The 23,049-nt window shown below is 39.6% G+C and overlaps 1 protein-coding gene across 1 annotated transcript in view; it reads right to left on the bottom strand.

The window, feature by feature from the left end:
• Positions 1 to 3,850: 3,850 nt before the first annotated feature.
• The window catches only part of JAKMIP1 (janus kinase and microtubule interacting protein 1), a 173,964-nt gene continuing 154,765 nt past the window's right edge, over positions 3,851 to 23,049 (bottom strand). The window contains exons 21-22 of the mRNA XM_068402689.1: positions 6,659 to 6,724; positions 3,851 to 3,901 (exon numbers count right to left, since the gene is read on the bottom strand). Coding sequence (XP_068258790.1) covers positions 3,851 to 3,901; positions 6,659 to 6,724 — 117 coding nt within the window. The remainder of the gene's footprint in view (positions 3,902 to 6,658; positions 6,725 to 23,049) is intronic.

Below are 23,049 nucleotides of genomic sequence, written 5' to 3'. Positions count from 1 at the left end.
GCTGCCTTGACTGTTCTTTGCTTTTTGTTATTTTTTGAATCATAATTTCCACTTTATCTAATGTATTATCATAACCATCTTATTCCACTCTCTGTTCATGTTGGAGTTCAGTGTGTCCATGGGAGCAGATTTGTCTCTCTGTAGCTTTCTGTGTAGCCCTTTTAACACAAAGATGATTTTCGAGAAAATGTGAGGGAGGAGAAAGTTATCTTTTAATATTGTGCTCTTAATATTTTCAGCTTGCCTCAATTTCGTATTGTCTTTCCAGTTCTGAAGCAATAATTTGCTTTTCCTTCTTTGAAAGAACAGCCTAACCTTTTTGAACTTTCTAACTATACTCCATCTTAAATAACTCTTCTCAGCTTTCATTTTATCGATCTGTGCTTCACCCAAAATTTTTCTTGCAGTTCACATGGTCAATGTCCTTGACTATGTTTATCTGCCTCTGCGCATTGAGGTTGTGCCATTTTTGCTTCCTGGTAGCGAATGTCAACATTCTTTTATTTCACCTGGGGGGATACCATGATTTCCAAACATTTATTTCCATCTAGTTCTATGCTTACCAGATTCGTCTACACACCCATTTCTTCACACCTCTCTTTCTTCTTGAAGAGATAACTGAGCACAGTGCATCACGCATTCTCTTTTCCTGACCTCTCAGGCCACCTCAGGCTCTTTCATTCTCCCAGTGCTATCTTTACAAGTTATTGCCTTAAGTTTCAAGAAATATTCAAAAAATAATTTCTCCCACGCAGTTCTTACCCACTTCAAAGTTTTCTTAGTTCAATCTACCATCTTGCCTTTCTCCAAAACTAATCTCTTCTCCATCTATGGATTTCCAAGTTATGAATTTAGTATGAATTTTACCACTGTGGCATTGTAAATCTCTATTTCTTTACAACTTTGAACAGTATTTTTCCTGTCAGCTATTTACTATAGAGAACTTATTGTCAAACACTTAGCTTTTTTATATAGATATTAAAAAGGAGATTTTGTGTTTCCTGGGTGAAATGCAAACCACATTTGTTGAAAGCATGCAGTATGGAGACAAAGATCTCAGTACTGTAACAAAACCATTTGGTAGATAACAGTTTACATAGCAGCCAGTAATTGCACTTGTATTTCTTCCAGTGTTTCATTGGTGTGAGAGTGTAAATTCTGTTTAGATTTTTTCAGTGTTTATGATGTGCTGGTCCTTATTTGATTATCAAATCATTCCAGCCTGAAGCTATATCTTTGAAAAAATCTCTAATTTAAATTCAAATATTTTGCAGCTTCAAGTATTATGCAAACTGTTTTATGAAAAAAAATGCACCAATTTAAAGCTGCTCAATAAATATTTTCTATATTTTCGCACGTGGACTCAGCTGTTCACTCCATAGGTTCTTTTAATAGCCTGTATACAAAACAAAAACAAAAACCAAAAACAAGAAAAAAAAAGCCTGCTGAGCTTAGATAGACAACATGAATTTAGAAATAAGTGTTGGCATCCAGTCCTAAAGCCACAGACACCACAGTCTCTAAAAGTTTGATGTAAGCTTAAAAACTAACAAGAACCAAAATTACTATCAGTAAACCACCTGGTTTGTCTTGAACTAATGAACAATATTCAGGAGTCCATCTATTGTTAAGTCTCTTAAAATAAGCTGCGCTGTGTTATATTAATCAGAGACAGATTCGCCTCTGGCAAGATCAGTTAAAGGAAATTGCCTTCCAGCATCGCAATATGATGTGCACTCCTAGAAATGTGAAAGTTGAGTAGCTATACGGCTACACAGCCATTATCCCTGTGTTATCCCCTCAAAATGCTTGTCACCAACCTTGAATTTAACTACTTCAATGGTTGCTGTTAACAGGAAGAACAGTAGGTTATATCAACACAATATATTTTCTGGAGATACATGTACGGGACCCATAATGTTATCAGCTATATCAGCATGGAAGCCGGTAGATCAGGCCTAAGCCTTGAACTCATAAAAATTTTTTGAACTAACAGTATCTCAAAATATTTTAAATGGAATTTTAAAAAGGCTGGTGCTCTCTCTAAGTTTATAGAATGTTTATAAAGTGTCTCTAAACTTGGCCAGCATACTTTTCACAGTATTTAAAAACAAATATGTTCAACCAGATGTCGGCATCTCTAACAAGGACTGGAGTAAAAAAGCTGGATGAAACTCCAAAGGCAATAGTTTGGTGACTTCCTTTAACGTTACTCTTTCAAATTTACATTAACCAAAATAGCATCTGTCCTTTCCAATCTCCACAGAGCAGAAAATTCAACTCAAACTGTGGTAAGGTGAATAGCATACCACAAGACTTCTCCTTTCTTCAAAGACATCTCTACAAGCTCGATTTTTGAGAAAACAAAGGAAATTTCAAAAGGAATGCTCAAAATGCTGTAAAAATATTGCTCAATTTCAACTAATTTTTAACACCTATCTAGCAACCCAAAAGAAAGCTACTGCACTTGTAACAAGTCAATAACACCCTTGGATTACGTTCCACCCATCTGCATCTACTATCACAGAATCACAGAATCACAGCCATTTTATTGCAAAATATAAAACATATGCAGCAATTCTAGTAATGCAAGACCAGAGCCAGTTCCCAAGAGCATCAACAGACAGATGGAGTTGAGTTTGCTGGGAGCTGAATAAACCCCCAAAAGAGCCCATGATAATACAGGTATGATTTTTCAAAAGTGCTTGTGATCTGGGCAGAAGAAAATATTGTTTTGAGCTTAACATAAGGTAAACATAATAGCTTTTTTGTGTGACTACTGTCATCATGCTGCTTCATCATACAGTACTTGATAGCATTTCAAAGGGGTTGATTAACCACATCTCCTACTACAACGAGATTCCATGAACATCACAACAGATTCCAAAGAAGGAAAAATTTGGAACAACTGTAAAGGTAAAAATATTGTGTGTTTGCAGTTAAAAAAACAACCAAACAAACAACAACCAAATAAACAACAAAGACAACAGTAATTCTTCAATAGTTTTAAACCACTGCTTAATCCTCTGATGGTTAGGTTGTTGAGTTAGCATCCTTACTGAAAGGCAGTGTGCAACTTGCATTGCTCCAGGGAAGAGGGCTAGGACTGATTTTCTAAGTTGTATTTCCTTCTTGAAATCTGTGTGAAAGGTGAGCCACTGCTGCTATAGCGGCTGCTGTAGCCTAAGAAATTCACTCTGTCTTTTGTACTGAGCTGAAAGGATCACGACACTATGGAAAGGATAATGGGAATGATGGTAGTGTCTCAAGGGAGAGACATGGAGGTTTCTTATCCTGCCCTGTCCATGTTGTGTGGGCGCGTGGAGGGTCAGTCGCATTGCAACCTTCACATCGCCTCATAAAAAGGAAATCAGGTTATTATTTTGTGGCTTCAAGGAACTTGAGGAAATAAAATTAATCCTTTTTTGCATGGATGGTGTTTTTTAGAAAACAAAACTGAAAACCCAACACTGTTCGCCACCTCTCCATCCTGCATGACAGAAGGTAGGAACCTAGAGCAATACCTGACCTTTTAGACAAAATGTACCTGCTCTGCAGAACTGAAAAGCACCCACTGCAGTTAGGGCAGTCAGTATCTTAGAATGCAAAACCATTTCTTGTTGACAACCCAATGATGTTCTGCAGAAGTCTAGGAAGGTAACTGAAAGCATCCAAGTCAGATTTTACAGGGGACTCTTTCTCTCTCTGCAAGCAAAACCAGTATAACCTTCCCCATCGTTTCAGGGTCTTACAAAGACAATTCTCAAAACATGGCAAAATCTAAGAGTTAAAAATTGAGTACAAAGAAATATAAAAAATACCAACCACACATCTTGGCTCAGTTGTGTCATCAAGGCCACAGAATGAATGCTAGTGAAAAAAACAAAAAAAGGAACAAAAACTATAACATAAGATCAAAAGAAAATGAGGAAAAAAGAAAAGAAAAAAGATGTAAGATATGTAACATGAAATCCAATGACATTACATTACAGCAGTAAGTCTTACATCAATATTCATTGAGTTGATCTGAAAGAGAGATACAGTATACCAATCTTACCCTTTTTAAAAGGGGTATCAGGGTTCAAAATTCAGTATTTGCGGGCAGCTTTACAACAGTAGCATTTGTGGCTGATGTAACTTCAGAAATACTAGGCTTTGCTTCTTGACTCAGTTAAGCAAGTACTTATAATTACACACCTGAATGCTTTCCTGAACCAAGACTTACCAATCCAAGGGTACAAACTAAATGCAACTTAAATGATAGAAAATCAGTTATGAGAAAAGCATGATGTGTTTAAACAGCACTTGTTCCTCATGTATCAACTCATGGAATAAAACTGAGATTTTACATTATTCTTTTGTATAGCCTTCAGAAGCAGGACAGTTTGCTGAAGAATCTGTAGGGCAAAAATACTGTCATCCTTATGTTCTGTTTTGACAGAATTTTGCATAAAACTTGAAGATTTAATCCATTCCTAAAGAAAAATAAAAAGCCATACCCATGACATAGTAACTATAAGCAGTGCATTGCCCTTAGCTACAGCCAGCAACGAGGCTCAGCTATAAACACCGCCCTTCCTTCAGAAGCATAAGACTTCTCTCCACAAGAAATGATTGTGCTCAGTATCAGCGGCATGTAGGTGTCAGTCTGCTCTCACTGACATGGGAGACAAAGCTTCAGAAGAGCAATGAAGTATATCATTCATTGATTCTCTGACAACACAGGCTTCCTTTGGGCAGTCAAAATCAAAGTGGGATTTAATCCCAAGGAAAAAAAAATAAAATGTAATACAGATAGAAGGAAGCCCTCCACCCATCCAGGAGCTGAAGGATAACAGAAAATGATGAAGCTTTTTTGAGGTCTCCTGCTAATGTAACATTAAGGCAAAGAGAACGTTAATCATTTTAACTCATTAGCGGATTTCTCCTAAGCTTGTGATTAGGCTGTTTCTTTTCCAATGCTTTTCCCCATCCATTGCACTGATGAACCAGCACAGATAATGCTAATTTCCATTTTTAAAATTAGCAGTCTGTCTAATCCAATACCTACTCTGTAAATTGTAATGGCAATGCATTAAAGGCTTACATTTTGGCAATAGCAATATCTAGAGATTTTGATGTTTTAGAATAGGTGGATAAACAGTAATATTTGCAATAATTAACATGTAGAGATATCACCTAACCCTCAAGGCTTCTCTATCTTGAGGACTTAACTGTAGCATCTTAGACATCACTGGCTGTTAGGCAGGAACAGCTTCAGGTATAGAACTGGTCCAGGGCAGAAGAGGGCAAAGGCAGCAAAAGAGCCCTTTAAGGGGTGGATATTGCCTATGTTTCTCTGCTAGTGGAAACAGGGACCACTGCCTCCCTGATGGATGCAGACAGACTAGCCCCAGTCAGGGAGTAGTGGGGCTGATATAAAGTGCCAATAAGCAACAGCAGCAGACAGCCCAGCTCCTCACAGCTCTTCTCCTGGCTCTTCCACAAACCCAACTGGATATCACCGTTCATAAAGTGCAGGATGAGTGAGGAGACAATTACTGTGGGAGCAGAAGGAGCCAAGGAAGCTGTTGAGGGAATTGGAGTAGTTGCTAGAAGTGCAATGCCCTCAGAAGGTGACACAGGGAGGACTGCCACATCCTGAGAGCAGACAAAGGGACAGTGAGATTAGTGAAGGGTGAGGAAGAAACCTTCCCACATTCAGTGCGCTGTTCCCCAAAGCCTCTCTCAGTTTTGCAAACCTCACTGACCTCTTCCAGCTCCCATTCAGAGTCCTCCAAAAGCCTTCCTTTTGCTCTTTTACCCCATTCTGATCCCAAAGGAAAAAAAACAATGAATGACTGAAAACTCCACTAACATCTCCATTCAGTCCAGCAGCAGGTTTATGTAGGATTAGATACCCGTAAGTACCATAGAAAATGAACCTCAGATGATGTGACTCATCTTGGGATCTAGGCACCAGTTCAGCAAAAGCAACATACCTAAAACACTTTGCTAGAGCATAGAGAAAGCCTCATTGTCAGCCCATGCCTTGCATAGCAGCCTAAACTCCACATACCTGGGAAATACTTGAGCCTACAGCCCAGGAGCCTTGTACCATCTCCCGCCTGGGACCACAGTGACCTAAATACATTTGCTGTCTTAAGCCTCAAACAGAGCTTCTTCAAAACAGGAGAAAATTTGGATCCAGGATGTCAATTTGGAACTTGTTTCTATCTTAAAGCAAGAAATTTTTTTTTTGCAGTGTTTCTCACATGCAGCTTGTTAACTTTTTTTTTTAATTTTCAGTATCTGCAAGTTTTGCAAAGCAGTGTTATCCGAAGAACAGGGCTGAGCTAACAGATTCTGTCAAACAGAGACAAATCTTTATGTTGTTTCTCGATCTAAACCACAGCAAATCCTCCCCCTTCTAGTCTAGTGTCCTTCCAGACCTCTTGTTTCCTTTCCATACTTGATGGAAAACCAGGTAGCAAGTGATTTTGAGCAGGTTAGGGATGGAGCTTCATTTCACACAGTAATGACTTGAACTCTAAATTTGTGTTTCTGTATTAAAATACATTTTGTGATATTACGTTAAGCACTATCAACATCAATGTATCAGGGAAAAATAAATCAGTACAGGAAAAAAAACATTGGCATCGCCCAGGCACTTATTTACCTTTTCCTCAATTTCTTTGAGTTGCCTCTTTTGAATTTCTATTTTATCTTCTAGTTCTCGAATACGCTGGAATAAAAAAAAAAAAAAAAAAAATTATAATATGCAATTTGATAAGTATATGAATCAAAAAGGGAAGAAATAGATTAAAAATGAAGAGAACAAATGCCCATTATTAATGTAACACCTCCTTTATAGTTATATGAGGCACGTTCATGGCAGGATTGCTCCATATTTCCACAAAACCATGGCATTGTAAACAAGCTGCACATTCAGAACACCATGTTTACTACCAGGAATTCTAATCATTACCACTCATTAATCATCATTTTAACATATACACATAGACAATTCCAATTAGCACCAAAATCTTACAAGTATAACAAAACTACTTTCTCTGCAACTGCCAGAAGCTTTTCTACTTACCTAGACAGTCAGCAGATGATACTATTACATTTCATTTTAACTCTCTAATTTCCTTTCCTATAAAACATAACTGTGCTTCCGGGATATTCACACTATACCAGAAAAACAGCGCACAGATTTTCAGTTCATCACCAAGACACCATCCAGAGATTCAGGTCCATCCTATTACCAGAGCCAACTCCCACCAGAGTTGGAGGGAATGTCTCTGTCAGCATAGCTCTCCTTATTTTTAAGGATTTTCCTTGTTCAGTTCCACAAAGGATCTGCAAAAATATGACTGTTGTTGGGTCCACATAGCCTTATCTTATTTCTGTTCCCTTGTTTGCTTTCTGTAAGCTATGCTTCTTTTGGATATTTTTTTTTCTAGGCTTCTATATTAAGAAGATGTATTTTATTACACTATTAGTGTATTGTACCTGTTACAGATAAAGCAGATTCTTTTTTTTTTTTTTTATGGGCAGAAACCTGGAATCTCCTACTAAGAGCCACTGGGAATCAAGGAGCAACTTTATACTATCAGCTTTTTTCAGGATTAACTACCTGACCTCTGCCTGGCCTACAATAGCTAACGTTATTAACAGTTCCTGAACTTTGAAAGAGAAATTATCATCTGGTCTAATTTTTATGCATAGGCCAATAAAATTATGGTGCTGCTGCACAACTCCCAAATTATGTTATTACTCCCAAATTGTTTTCAACAATAGTATCTCTTTCAAAACAACATCCAATCATTACTTATAAACCTGTGTGATCAACTGACATTGATAGTTGATTACCTGCATTCCATTCAAAGACCCCAAATAGTGGGAAACACTCCACACTCGTGGTAGCCCAGGACAGCTGCAGCAAGGCAGCAGCTGATCCAATGACCATATTGTTTCTGAAAACCACAGAGTTTGGCTTGAAAATTGCAAATCTAACCTGGAGCTACCCCAAAGATGAGGTACATGCACCCTGCAGTTCACCTTGCCTAGGGCACACTACTCTCCAGACAAATATTGCAGACGAGTCACAAGCAATAGCTTTGTTATTGTTGCTGCTGTTTTGAAATAAAAGATTTTGCTGAAATTACTGTTTTGAACATTATGCAGTCAGAATAAGTCAATCAAAACCTTCACTGTATCATGCTGCATTGCTCAGAGATTTCCACAGATAATATAAAAGCACAAACCTGATTACCCTCGTGTGACACAAGTGCATGCAGCTTTGCTGACAGTAAGAGATGCCCCAAGCACAGCTGTATTAATTTCACTTTTCCTCCATTACATTTGAATTGATTTATACTTCATCTACTCCCTGCTCAAGGCAATTCTATCTCTCAAGCGATCATCTTCACATACTGTACATACCAGGAATATTGCAGTCACTGTAAAAAGGCATGGGATGAGAAGCAGGAAGATGTAATCACCTCTGAGATCTCTGGTCCATCAGGTTACACTCCTCTTTCCCTCCCACTCATTTCAGTTATGCTGATTCCTACTTACAACCGCATCCCAGATCTGAGTGACAGACTTCAGTTCTCTGGGGGTCCTGCTATGTTTTGTGATAAAATTTGACCATGGTGAGATAAGTGGAGAGAAGCAATAGTTTTAAATACCATTCTCTCCTTCAAGATCTATCATGTGAGATATTTTTTCAATGTTTGCTGAGAACTCACCTCCAGAAAAAAAGGAAAATAAAAAAGCCCCCAAACATCTGGTGGCTTTCTCACCTCAGGGTTTACAGCAAGTTTTCTTTTATAAAAGAACATGTTAATTATGATAAGACAGCATTTTTCAGATTTGGGAATTCTGTTAATTAAGTAAAAATTGAGATGTTATTATTCCCTTATGAATTTTTAATCTTTCCAGAAGATTACAGCTCTTCAGCTATTCTCTCCAGCTATTCAGAATAGTTCTAAAAAAAGGGCTGAGGCTTCTGTTTTCCACTTCCCACCCATAACCCATCATAACTGTTAAGTTTTGTGAGAAGAAAGACAGCGAATAGTTTTAAGGTGAAGAAATATACACTTTCCTAAAAATCAGTTTAAATACAAAGACTACCTAGCAATTGAAAGGGATATGCATAGGTTGAATGTCTTAGCAGTGAAAATCTACAAAAAATCCTCAAAACAACGAGATTGATGTCAGCAAGGCAGATATATACAGGGTGAATGTAGTCTGCAGGGCTGATATTTACATCTATACATGTGTATACGTAGATCTGTTCCAGACTTGCCCCCTAAAGATAATATGTTGAAGACAGGTGACTGGTGTTTAAACAGCTAGTATTCTCCTTATATGAGTGGAAATCACAATGACGGAAGACATGCTGCAAATGAGTAAGATCTTGTAAAGAACTTCTTTACTACAGAAATTAAGAGTTCAAACCTAGACAGGTCAGAATGTGTTCTAAAACACAACCGCGGGCTGGAATTTTCCATCAGGTATCAAAGTTTGGGGTTGTTTACTTCTATTTGTTTACTTGCTTTCCCTTGGAGTATTGTAGGCAGGATTAACTAGGAGAATGAAGTGGGCGTAGCTATTCCCATCAATATTCTCTGATTGCACAGGGTCAGCACTGGAAGATAATCGGCCTAGCTCAGCTATTTATACATCCTGAAAAATCTGATTTAACTCATTTCTTCACATTTAACTGCAGAGATGGCCTTAAAAATATATACGTATATATGCAATATATTAGCAGGAAAAAACAACGTCTATATACAGTAGTTAACACATAAAATTATTTTTTTTCCATTATGCCTATCTGCATTTGCAGCATTATCTTGATCAAAGATAACAATTTCCAATATATGACTTTAAAAAAACCACATGTAAGCAACATGCAATAGTTCTAGTTTTATCACATAAAAGTATCTTCTAGAAGCAGTAAGAGATGTTCCTCAGTCAAAGATTATATTAAACTACCAAGAAGAAAACTACCCAAAAATTATACACACTAATTAAGATCAAAGGCAGGATTGCTTGAGATTCAGTATAAGTGTTTGTATCTTTATCTACTGTTCCTTTTATTTGCAAGAATTAGCAATCAAGAAGCTGTGGACTCACTCTCAGGTTTTCAACACTTGATTAGATGCTGTCAATGAATTCTGATTTGTTTATGTTTGCAAAAGCATAACTGTGACAACAAACCACGCAGAACTATTTTATTGTTATCAAGAAATTCTACCTACTTTCATGCTTCAGGGCATAAATTGATGATCAATAAGCCAAGCTTTTCCTACTATGTCATATAGAGTTATAACAGTTGCGCTATAAAAGATGTATCCAGCTCTATCCTTGACAAGGCTCTCAGGAACCTTGCAGGGTAAATCCAGAGCATCTTCAACTGCAAAAAAGACTATGTGAGGAAGCAACAAAATCTGCTACATCTTGCTATCAAAACACTGAGAAGTCCTGGCTGAGAAGAAAGCCACAGGCCATTCTTTTATTCTCACTTTTTAAAAAGGGAGGGACAGAAGACATGGATAGATAATCTAAAACCAGTACAGTGCTTATGTTTCCCTTAAACCTCCCAGCATTTGTCACAGTCAGAGAGAGGATTAGGGACAAAGTGGAGCAGTGTTCTGCTGGGTTCTAGCAACTCCTGTGTTCCTAAGGTTAATAGCTGCCCCTCGGTCACATGAATGCACCTATTTGGGACTGACAGGATTCATGAGAATAATACTGCATTGTCAGATCATGGGGCCATACAAAGGAATTACTGTAGGTAAACAAAGAGCCACAGTCAGACATAAATAGTGCAATGAGACTGTAACTCTGAAAGAGAAGAACGCAAACGTTAGGGACATGGATTCTTAATGCTGTCCACCTCGACCGCATTCAAAACCAACCTGGCACAATAATGGATACTAATCTGTCATTGATTTTATTGCAATAGCAAATAAAATCTCCCAAAACTTTAGGACAATGAGCGGGTAGATTTGTGAATACTCCCTGTTACTACTTTTACCCGCACGGAGCTCTCCTGAGCTTTGGAAAGAGGGTTGCACAAGCATCCGTTTCAGTACAGCAGACACCTACTCGATAAATCATCCTTCCACTAGCAAGGAAGTTTGCTGCCACTTCTGAGTAAGTGCTTGCAAGCAGCCAGAAAGCAGTAGGGGCTGAAAGAAAGAACCCTACTGCTGTACTGAGGTAACAGCAGATGGCTCTGATGGCCAAGCTATGGCTGGAACAGCAGCTTCAGCTCTGTCAGGAATGAGGCTCAGCTGTGAAAACCATTTGCATTTCCAGACAGCTACAGAACAAGGATGCACAACATATGTCTTACTTATTACTTAATTGCAATTTGAACAGACTTTTAAGTTCCATTATAAAATTTTTCTTAATAGCAGTTATTTATACACTATATATACAAAGGTAGGTGGCACAGCTATAACCCTGATGGACAGCCTAAAAATGCTAACAATTAGGTAAGAGAGACAATATCCAGAAAGTTAAGGCGGCTAAAGCATACATTTCTTCTGGAAGTCTATATTGCGAAGAGAGGTATATGACTGGAAGTCTGCTAAAGCACCCCTAACTTGGCACTGTTTACCACATCACTGAACAGAGCTGTAGAAGGGAAGTTTACCATCAGTCATTTCCAATTGTATAAATTATGTTCACTGACTGCAGTGATCATATATTGCCCCTCCTCTTCAATCCAATGTTTGGAGAGCTGCCAAACACAAAGGGCTGTCAAATTGCCCAAAAGTGGGAAATTAAACATTTTTCTCAGCAGAAGATTCCTAATGTGCAGAAGATTACTCCTAAATGCTCATAACCCTCATTTCCTTTCACCTCACAATTGAGTTGTCTTTCTGGGAAACAGGATATGTTTCTTGAAGTGCAATTATCTACGTAAGCAATTACTTCACTTTGGTAAACTTGGATGGCAAGTGTCTTTAGTGTGTAGAAGCTAGGTTCAATGGAATGATATTAATGCATTGCCAGTGGAGAACCAGCTACGTACTGATTTCAAAAGGAAAATTTCTGTAATTTTTAGCATGGTCTGGCTCCTGTAGCTATACTGCAACCTTAAGGTTGCAAGCCACATCTCTGGGACATCTGAGGAATACAAGTTTAGGTGAAATGCAAGCAGCATGATGGTGGATGTGTGCCTGGAAATATTACTCTACTTTCACTAACAGAGAAATTCCAATAACATAGGCTTAGAAAACTCATCTTGCATTATGGAGTAAAGAAGTACAAATAATGAAGCTGATAGTGGAAACGATAATATTGCACTTCCATTACTTCACGTCATTGAATGGTTTACCCAAAATGAAAAAGCTGTGCTATTAAAAAAAAAAAAAGTCATTTGCATTCCCACAGAGTACACATGAAGTATGTGTGTCCAACCTGTGTTATAATAGCAATCCGTCTACATTAAGTAGCTTTTCCATTAATATAGCACCCGTTGTAAAGGAGCACTGAAATAAATGGAAATCCTTCCACTGAGCTCAGTGAGCCCTGGATTGCAGGCTCAGAGCTATCATTTTTCTGCTGGAGGTAATAAATCAGCCCAGTAATGATTTGCCATCATTTTGAGAGTTTGGCATGAGAGGAACTTCAGAATTACAAAGAAAGAAAATTGATCTAAGATGTAACGAAGTGCCCTACTAGTCTAAGATGCTAGGTCCAAGTTTCTCCCATCAACCAACTAAAATGTGCATATTTCTTCATTTGTTTTAGTTTTTCTTTCATGATTCCTTGAATTCTGATGAGAAATGGACCATGTTTCTCTACAATTACATGGTCCCTTACGCCCATTCTGGTTTGAACAGATCTCCCAACTACCTTTTTAGTAGCAAACACAAATTCTGAGAATTTTGGTGTTTTCTGTTTATTGGATAGTGAAGCGGGCTAGATGAAGTGGACTTCTTCATCCAAGCCTTTTATGCTCTCCAATTCATTCATAGCATTAGCTAGTCATTCACAGTCCTCAACCAACATCTTGGATGGTTTAAAATCCTCAGGGAGCTTTGCCAAATGGGGAAAATTCTACCAGGAAAGGAACTTCTGTGGCAAATATCATCTGCTAAAAAACGATGACCACATCATCCTTCACATAGGTGTCAAGCTGCAGAACTGATGTTTCTGTTTCCTGGATAACTGCGTAAGTAAAGAGCCCATCTGAACAAACATACTGTTTTACTGACAGCAACATGAAGATTGATTTAGCTGGCTGCAATATATGCTCCTTGCCATGCTACTATAGTTGTGAAAACACAAGAATCTACTAATCAGGAGGTTTAGAAATCACCTTAATAGTTCCTGTGACACACTCTTATTGGATTTACATTCATCAGCAAATCCAAGAAAACAATTTGATAATTTTAGCACAAAGCAGACAAAGAAGGATTTGCTAAGCTGCTTAGAGCCTCGGCTCTGAAATGTTGGAAAGGTTCAGGTTGATGTATATTTACAGAATAGGCACCATGGATGGACTATATCAGACATGTACCGTGTTTTGAATCCTTGAAGCCAGCTTACAATCAAGAATGTATCTCATTCTGCAGCAAAATTTAGCAAGGGAAATATTTTATCATTCTGATGAAGAGAAGAATCAATATTGTTTCATTATATCATTATTTTAAGCAGCTTCTCAACACTATTAAAACACAGGTATGTAAGATCTTTAATAATGTGAACAGCATAACTATGTTACATGTATAAATTTAAACAAAGATGAATATAAACTGACTTGTCTTTAGCTATTACTCAAATCACTAAGCTGAAGGATAAAATTCCTTAATGAAAATAAATATATTATTTTCTTCATTTTTTTAAAATCTCATGCATTTTAACAGCTGTTTAAAAGCCTCTACTGTGTTTACAATACAATTTGCATAGGTAATTGCCACATGCATTTACTCAAGCTGTTGGATCTGCTGCTGTAAGGGGTCTGGATTCAGGAATCCAAATGTTCCCTTTAGTCCCATATTCCTAGAATGTAATTTTGCATAATGGTCATAAGGAAATGAGCAAGCACACTGTAACAGCATTAGCTCAAGCTATTTTTATTGCTGTCTTATTTTACTTTATGAATGAAAACAATATAAATTTCAGCCAGTTGAATATGATAATAATAGATCATTTTGGATATACTGTACCTCTCTGATTCTCACCAAGGTCTTTCTTTACATAGCAGGTAAAAATTTCATTCCTTTCTGTGTTCTGCAGTCTCAACCATGATAATCCAATTAATAGTTACTGAAGTAAGAGAATTGTTCTTGTTAATCTTTTTTATGCATTTGTAGTTTCTTTATTTGCCTTCCTGAGGAGAATGAACCTTTTAGCAGTTGCACTGATGCATTTCTCAGCATGAAAGTTAATATGTATTCAATCAGATTGGTCTTAGCAGTAAACCAGTGAATTTTATAAATGCATTTAGTTTAAAATAATTATTTGTTATAACCTGATACTGAATGACTATATGTACATGAAGATATGGCTTAATATTTACTACAAACTTGATTTATTTTTTTTAACATGAGAGTAATTTAATTTATGCTATGGTAAAACTACATCATACATTGATATCTAACACAAGAATATCAACAGTCCTATTGCTTTAGATTAGGGAAAAACAATAATTAAAGCCACATTAGCCTTATATCTACACAGAATGGCTATTCTAAGTCTATGTAAACTCAGAAGACAAAACACATTCAACATCTTAAAATTAAGTCCTTGACAGCCTAGATTCATTATCTGGCAAGAAAAAAAAAAAGCATCATGTAATATTTATTTAGCATTAAATTTAGGTTATTTTACATTCTGATATTTAAATAGTAAATTTCCATGTAAGTTAATTATCATGATATATGTATGAATTGTGCATATGAAAACATATTTAATCTTCACTTCTATAACACACTTCACAAAACTTTCTTTTTTAGTCTTGCCTTTCCTCAGCTCCCACTGGCCTTTTCTAAGAAAGAAAGGGTATTCAGGGTTCCAGATGAGAGGATTTCAGCATTCAAATGTCATATAAGAGTTTTCTTAATTCTAATATTACTTTAAGGCATACAGTTACTCTAAACTCGAGTGCAATCTCAATCACACCTTGTTCAGGACAAAAGGAGCAGACCTTGCAGATACATTTTGTAGGTATTACATCAGTCCTGCTTCCATCACTTATTCACACAAGTAGCATCATTAACGCAGTTAGCAAAGCAGGCATGGTTTGATATGAAGCCTGAGTATACAGAAAACATACATAAGAAAACATTCTAAGATAAACATATAGAAATGGCTAAAAGTAACTCACATCTGCCATGCATGTCACCTGTGGGAAATTACAGAAGTTTATTGTGATATTGTCATTATAGCAGCAATGATGCCTTGAAAGACTCAACATTCACTCCTGCATGATGAATCAATACCACAGGTCAACTATGATTAACCTAGTCATGATGTGCTTGATGAATATCACAGAATCACAGAATGTTAGGGATTGGAAGGGACCTCGAAAGATCATCTAGTCCAATCCCCCTGCCGGAGCAGGATTGCCTAGACCATATCACACAGGAACGCGTCCAGGCGGGTTTTGAATGTCTCCAGAGAAGGAGACTCCACAACCTCTCTGGGCAGCCTGTTCCAGTGTTCGGTCACCCTCACTGTAAAGAAGTTTTTCCTCATATTTAAGTGGAACCTCCTGTGTTCCAGCTTGCACCCATTGCCCCTTGTCCTGTCAAGGGATGTCACTGAGAAGAGCCTGGCTCCATCCTCATGACACTTGCCCTTTACATATTTATAAACATTAATGAGGTCACCCCCTCAGTCTCCTCTTCTCTAAGCTAAAGAGACCCAGCTCCCTCAGCCTCTCCTCATAAGGGATCCTTAATCATCTTCGTGGCTCTGCGCTGGACTCTCTCTAGCAGTTCCCTGTCCTTCTTGAACTGAGGGGCCCAGAACTGGACACAATATTCCAGATGCAGCCTCACCAGGGCAGAGTAGAGGCGGGGGAGAACCTCTCTCGACCTGCTAACCACACCCCTTCTAATACACCCCAGGATGCCACTGGCCTTCTTGGCCACAAGGGCACACTGCTGGCTCATGGTCATCCTGCTGTCCACTAGGACCCCCAGGTCCCTTTCCCCTACGCTGCTCTCCAACAGCTCTGCCCCCAACTTGTACTGGTACATGGGGTTGTTCTTGCCCAGATGCAGGACTCTACACTTGCCCTTGTTATATTTCATTAAATTTCTCCCCGCCCAACTCTCCAGCCTGTCCAGGTCTCTCTGAATGGCTGCGCAGCCTTCCGGCGCGTCAGCCACTCCTCCCAGTTTTGTGTCATCAGCGAACTTGCTGACAGCGCACTCTAATCCCTCATCCAAGTCATTAATGAATATATTGAATAGTACTGGTCCCAGTACCGACCCTTGAGGGACTCCGCTAGACACAGGCCTCCAACTGGACTCTGTCCCATTGAACACCACTCTCTGGCTTCTTTCCTTCAGCCAGTTCACAATCCACCTCACTACCCGATCATCCAGACCACACTTCCTCAGTTTAGCTGCGAGGATGCTGTGGGAGACCGTGTCAAACGCTTTACTGAAATCGAGATAGACCACATCCACAGCTTTACCATCATCTATCCACCGGGTTACGTCCTCATAAAAGGCTATCAAGTTGGTTAAGCATGACTTCCCCTTGGTGAAGCCATGCTGAGTGCCCCTAATGATCCCCCTATCCTTGATGTGCCTAGAGACAGCACCAAGGACAAGTTGTTCCATCACCTTTCTGGGGATGGAGGTGAGGCTGACCGGTCTATAGTTACCCGGGTCCTCCTTCTTGCCCTTTTTGAAGACTGGAGTGACATTCGCTTTCCTCCAGTCCTCAGGCACCTCTCCCGTTGCCCATGACTTAGCAAAGATGATGGAGAGTGGCCTAGCAATGACTTCCGCCAGCTCCCTCAGCACCCGCGGGTGCATCCCATCAGGGCCCATGGATTTATGGACATCCAGATTGCTTAATTGGTCCCTGACCCAGCCCTCATCTACCAAGACAGATTCCTCCTCTATCCTGACTTCATCTGAGGCCTCAGGGGTCTGGGGCTCCTCAGGACAGCCTCCAGCAGTATAGACAGAGGCAAAGAAGGCATGCAGTAACTCCGCCTTCTTTTTATCCTCTGTCTCCAGGGCCCCCACCTCATTCATCAGTGGGCCTACATTGCCTCTAGTGTTGGCTTTACCTGCAATGTATTTGAAGAAGCCCTTTCTGTTGTCCTTGACCTCTCTTGCAAGGTTTAATTCCAAGGAGGCCTTAGCTTTCCTAGTTGCCTCCCTACATCCTCTGACAACAGACTTATATTCCTCCCAAGTGGCCAGCCCCTCCTTCCATGATCTGTACACCCTCTTCTTCCACTTGAGTTTGCCCAGCAGTTCCCTGTTTAACCATGCAGGTCTCCTGGTACCCTTCCTTGACTTCCTACTTGTTGGGATGCTCTGATCTTGAGCTCGGAAGAAGCAGTCCTTGAACGCTAACCAACTATCTTGGGCCCCCTTACCTTCTAGTACCCTGTCCCATGGGATTTCCCCTAGCAATTGCTTGAAAAGGCCAAAGTTGGCCCTCCTGAAGTTCAGGGTTGTGATTCTGCTAGCTATTCTGTTCCTGCCACATGAGATCCTGAACTCTACCATCTCATGGTCGCTACAACCAAGGCTGCCCTCAACCTTCACCTCTTCAACCAGACCCTCCTTGTTAGTGAGGATAAGATCCAGCAGCGCTCCTCTCCTAGTTGGCTCATCCACCATTTGCATTAGAAAGTTATCATCAATGCACTGGAGGAACCTCCTGGACTGAGGATGGCTGGCTGAGTAGGCCTCCCAGCAAATATCAGGGTAGTTGAAATCCCCCACAACAACCAGGCCCTGTAATTGCGAGACTGCTCTCAGCTGCCTGTAGAAGGCCTCATCACCCTCCTCATCCTGATCCGGTGGCCTGTAATAGACACCCACAACAGTATCACCCCTGCCAGCCTGCCCCTTAATTCGCACCCACAAACTCTCAACTCCCTCCTGATCCGCCTCTGGACAGAACTCAATACATTCTAGCTGCTCACTCACATAAAGAGCAACTCCACCACCTCTCCTTAGCGGCCTGTCTTTCCTGAACAGGACATAGCCATCCATGACCACATTCCAGTCATGCGAGGCGTCCCACCAAGTCTCTGTGATTGCCACTAAATCATAGCCCCCCGACCGAACACGGATTTCTAACTCCTCCTGTTTATTCCCCATGCTGCGTGCATTGGTCTACAGGCATTTCAGGGAGTGAGCTGAGCACACCGATTTCACCCCAGGGGGATGGGAGGCCTCCTGGTCTGCCTCAACACTAGAGCGTTGCCCCAGTGGTGCAAGCCCAGCTACTACCCCATCCCCCTTCGAATCTAGTTTAAAGCTCTCCGAATGAGCCCTGCTAATTCCTGTCCCAGAACCCTTTTGCCTTTACGACATAAACCTTTCCCATGTATTACCATCACGCCTGGTGTCTTATAAAACCAGCTATTATCAAAGAACCCAAAGCCCTGCCTGTAGCACCAGTCTCGTAGCCAGGCACTTATAGAGAGAATCCTACTACTCCATCCCACGTCATCACCTGAAAATGGAAGGAGGGAGGAGAAAACAACTTGTGCCCCAGGCTCTTTCACCAACCGTCCTAGGGCCTTTTAGTCTTTCTTCATCCCCCTCAGACTACGGGATGCAGCTTCTTCCCCACCTGTCTGGAAGATCAGCAGGGGGTAGTAGTCTGTGGCCTTCACCAGGTTGGGGAGTTGCCTGGTGATATCCCTGATTCGGGCTCCAGGCAGGCTGCAGACCTCCCTGTGATGGGGGTCAGCTCTGCATATTGGGCCCTCAGATCTCTTTAGGAAGGAGTCTCCATATAGATTACGGTTAGACAGCTGTGATATCAGATGCCTTTAAGAGCAATTCATGAATATAAAAAATGCATTATCAACATAATCTATTATGTATTGAACAGAAAAGCACAGAACATTTCTCAATGGCAAGCATTAGTAATTGCAAAAAAAAAAATCACTGGTTGCCCTATGTATTCCTGTTCATGTGTAGTTGTATGCAAATAGCTGGGCATGAACTTTGCTAGCACCTTAACAGTTCAGATTTAAAATAAAAACATTAAAACAGATCATATCTATATAGATTTGGATGTAAAACAAGCTGAGACTTTCCCCAGTTATTATTGTGTAAGTAACCTTAGTAGTAATACTCCTACCTACTTTCTGAATTGTGTGACAAAGCTGTGACGTTTTGACCAAGCCAACCTCTCTGGCACAAGGCGACATGCCAGAGGAGGCCTTGTCTTTAATTTGTCCTCTCTGACACAAGGCAATGAGCCAAAGAGGATGAATTTAAGACAACACCTCCTCATGCCTGTCAATGAGGTACACTGAGCATAGCATCCTCCCTCCCTCTCTCCCTCCCCTACAAACTTTCCCAGTCAAATATTAAACCTTAATAATTCTCCTTGGGAGAAAAATAGATGGCCTATCAACTGTAACAGATTACACAGCAAAGGGGAGCAGAACAACTGCTGGATTTATCCAAGCCTAACCTGAACATTCGTAGTACACCAAATGGCAAATCTCAGGTTCCTACTTCACACTGGCAATTAATGTACTAACAAATCAATTTTTTAAATGAAGGTTTTCAGAGAAAACCAACAAAAAACCAAATATGTGTTCCAAATGGCTCAGCCAATAGGATCTTATAGATATGGTGACATCCAATCCTATGGATTTGTACACTAACTACTTTCCCAGTGTGAAAGTGGTGTCCTACCTACAAGAGAGCAGGGAGAACTCATAGAGGAATGGCATCCACTAAAGCTTTGTTTGACCTATAAGCAGTAAGAACTTGGCTCTTCAGGTCAGAAAAAAAAAAGGAACAAAGAAACTTATGGAAGGAAATTAGTTTGGTATTTCTTGATTTCAAGCTATGTTTATATTTTGATATTTCAGGATGAAAAAAGACATCACTGCCTCTGCCTTCTCCTTGGTGTCCATGAAAGAAGTGCCTGAGGCATCACATTTGCAGTGAATCCTTCTCTATGGCAGTGACGTATAGAGGTCAGTTTTGAGTTATACCTGTTTTGTCCTGAAGGATTGTCCTATGCCTTCTTCTAGCAAAATGTGCAAATAAAGTGGTAATTTCCCTTTTATTACCGATGAATAATCCAACCTGGTCATAGAAGTAAATACGATAGTTTAAAGAAAACATAGTTAAAATATTTCCAGCTATATTCCAGCTACTTAGAGCTGGAAAATGGATGCCTTCAGCATTCCATAGATGTATTATATTCAGCTCTAGAATTGAAGTGATGGTTTATTTTATTCTGCAAAATTGAGCTCCACCCAAGAATATTCTAACTCAAGTTAGAATAAAACACCTCCCGCTTAGTACAGTACTACAATGCAACTCAGGGGAAAAAAAAGGGTTCATAGTTTTTGATGACACAATGAACTAACACACCTTTTCTATTTCTTTTTTTCTTACAATTTTATACAAAGATAAGACTGCTCTGTGAAATTATTGGATTACATTAACAAAATCTGTCTGTCATATCCTTTCTGATTGGCAGCAACCATTTTTGGAACTGAATGTGTGTCAATTTGCTGTTCTTCAAGGATTTTCTAGCTTCTCTTTGTATTTAAAATAATGTAAAATGAAAGCAGAATAAATTCTATTATAAATTTTCTTCATGTTTGAACACTGCCAACAGTACAATTTGAATTAATGTATTCTAATTTAAAGCCTGCTTCTGATCACTTTCCACAGTTTCTTATTCCAGAAGCAGCTACAGTCAAAACAACAGGAATATATTTCAAATTAGATACCATTTGGTTTATATAAGGTATAATTTGACCTTTAAATTTCATTAATTACAGCAGAAAAAAGAATCACAATATATTTTTAAGGTGATCTAACTGTGATGCTGTGTGGAATTTTTGTGTTGTTTTTTTTGGGGTGTTTGGTTTTTTTTTTTGGAGGGGGGTTGAGTTTGCTTAAGAAGCTGATATCACTACTTCAGCAACACACTGTATTGCTCCATTTGAAATATTATATACTCTACTGGCTAGAGTACTTTTAAATGAAGTCATGCTAAAAATAAACCAGACAGTGATTTACAAAGGCTTATAATCACAGTGTAGCACAACGAGATGATTTTGATGGCAATACATGCAGGAATGGCAGTTGAATTGCACATACCCTATGGCTAGAAGCAAATATCACAAGCTGCTCATGACAGATTTTTAATTAACATATTTTGCCTCCTCCAAATAGAGAAGATGATAGTGTAAATCAAAGCACCTTTCCTGACTTAAAGGGAGTATTGTCAACATGCTTCAGCTGAGGATCTGTCTCCCAGACCTGCATGTTGCACTCTGGGTTTAATAAAAGTGTTGTATGCCTTAGCAAGAAGATCTAATCACACAGTCTGTCTAATTTGGCTCCACAGAGGCCTGGTTTCCTTAATACATAATGGGTATACATGAATGGTTCCATTTATACGCTAATGAACAATAATAATGTGGGGCTATACATGCCCAAGATGAACAGACCTACCAATGTGAAACAGGGTCTAACATCCTAAAATACATTTATTTCACTGCAACAAAGTCAATACCCAGTGGCTAAGAACTAAGGCTTTATATCTGGACAAAGAAGCACACATAAAACAGCACAGGCTCACATTTGGACAACAGTTTACTCACTCTCTTATGCACATCCCTATGCTTTTCAGACACTACATTCCCAAGGAAGAACTTTTACCTGCTCTGTAACACCAGCATCTCACAAGCTGAATCCCCAAAGTCCCTGCATGAAGCAGTTCTCCTATAATGAAATCCTGCAGACCTACCTGCAGTGTTCATTGCACGCCTTGCCACTTCTGCACCCTGCAGTACGGTCAAGGATCATTTAGATGAAGAAGGAGAGAACTCAACTTCTCCTTCTCCATCATCAGATCTTCTTGGACCCCCACTCTGTATGTCTGACACAGAAACTCTGACTCAGAGAAAGTTGTAGCCAGCCTGCCAGGATAAGGAGAGTTGTTCTTTTGAAGCCGTTGTATCAGGCAGACCAGAAGGTGATGGAAGCAAAGGAACAGGCCTTCTGGAAGTGATCAAAATTCCAGAGTTTCAGAGAATTTGGAGTCTTTACTACATGGTTTCTGTTTCAGAGAAAGTTTGAGAGTGTTTGCAACAAGGACAGTCTGTATTAAGTCTTTCAGGTCCATCATGTTAGAATCATAGAATCATATAGAATCATAGAATGGTTTCGGTTCAAAGGGACCTTAAAGATTATCTAGTTCCAACCCCCCTGCCACAGGCAGGGACACCTTTCCACTAGACCAGGTTGCTCAAACCCTCATCCAATCTGGCCTTAAACACTGCCAGGGAGGGGGCATCCACAGCTTGTCTGGGCAACCTGTTCCAGTGTCTCACAACCCTCACAGTAAAGTAAAGAATGTTGTCATATCATTCTCTGTAACCTCCACTTCAGCAAAGACAGATGGTGCGTACTGTAAAGGCACTGCAGTCTGTACAAATGTGACCAGGTCTAGACTACAGTTTTGCCTGAATAAAGTGTAATGGGTGTTTGCTAATGTCACAATGTCAGCAAAAGAAAAGAGGGGATTCACTTAATGTAGCATCTAGGGATGTACTATACTTAGAGCAGCTCCATCCATACCTTAGGACTCTGCCAACAAAAGGTATGCTCTCATTTTTGTAGCATTTCAGCTTCTGTCATCTGCTAGTGTAGATGAATGTAATCCTATGAGAATTAGCCCTGTGACACTAGTGCTAGGATTTTGTTTGTTTGTTTGTTTTTAAGCTGTGGACATTTGCGTACAACTACTAGGTTATCAGTGTTGACCACTGGTCCCATAAGGACCCACAAATACAAACTTCAAGAAGAAAACAACAGAGAAGAAGAAACTGAGCAAAGG

The sequence above is a fragment of the Nyctibius grandis genome, chromosome 6 (genome assembly GCF_013368605.1).
Source record: "Nyctibius grandis isolate bNycGra1 chromosome 6, bNycGra1.pri, whole genome shotgun sequence".
NCBI classification, from domain to species: domain Eukaryota; kingdom Metazoa; phylum Chordata; class Aves; order Nyctibiiformes; family Nyctibiidae; genus Nyctibius; species Nyctibius grandis.
The sequence above is the reverse complement of the archived record's forward strand: the minus strand, read 5'-3'. Positions and strand labels throughout refer to the sequence as shown.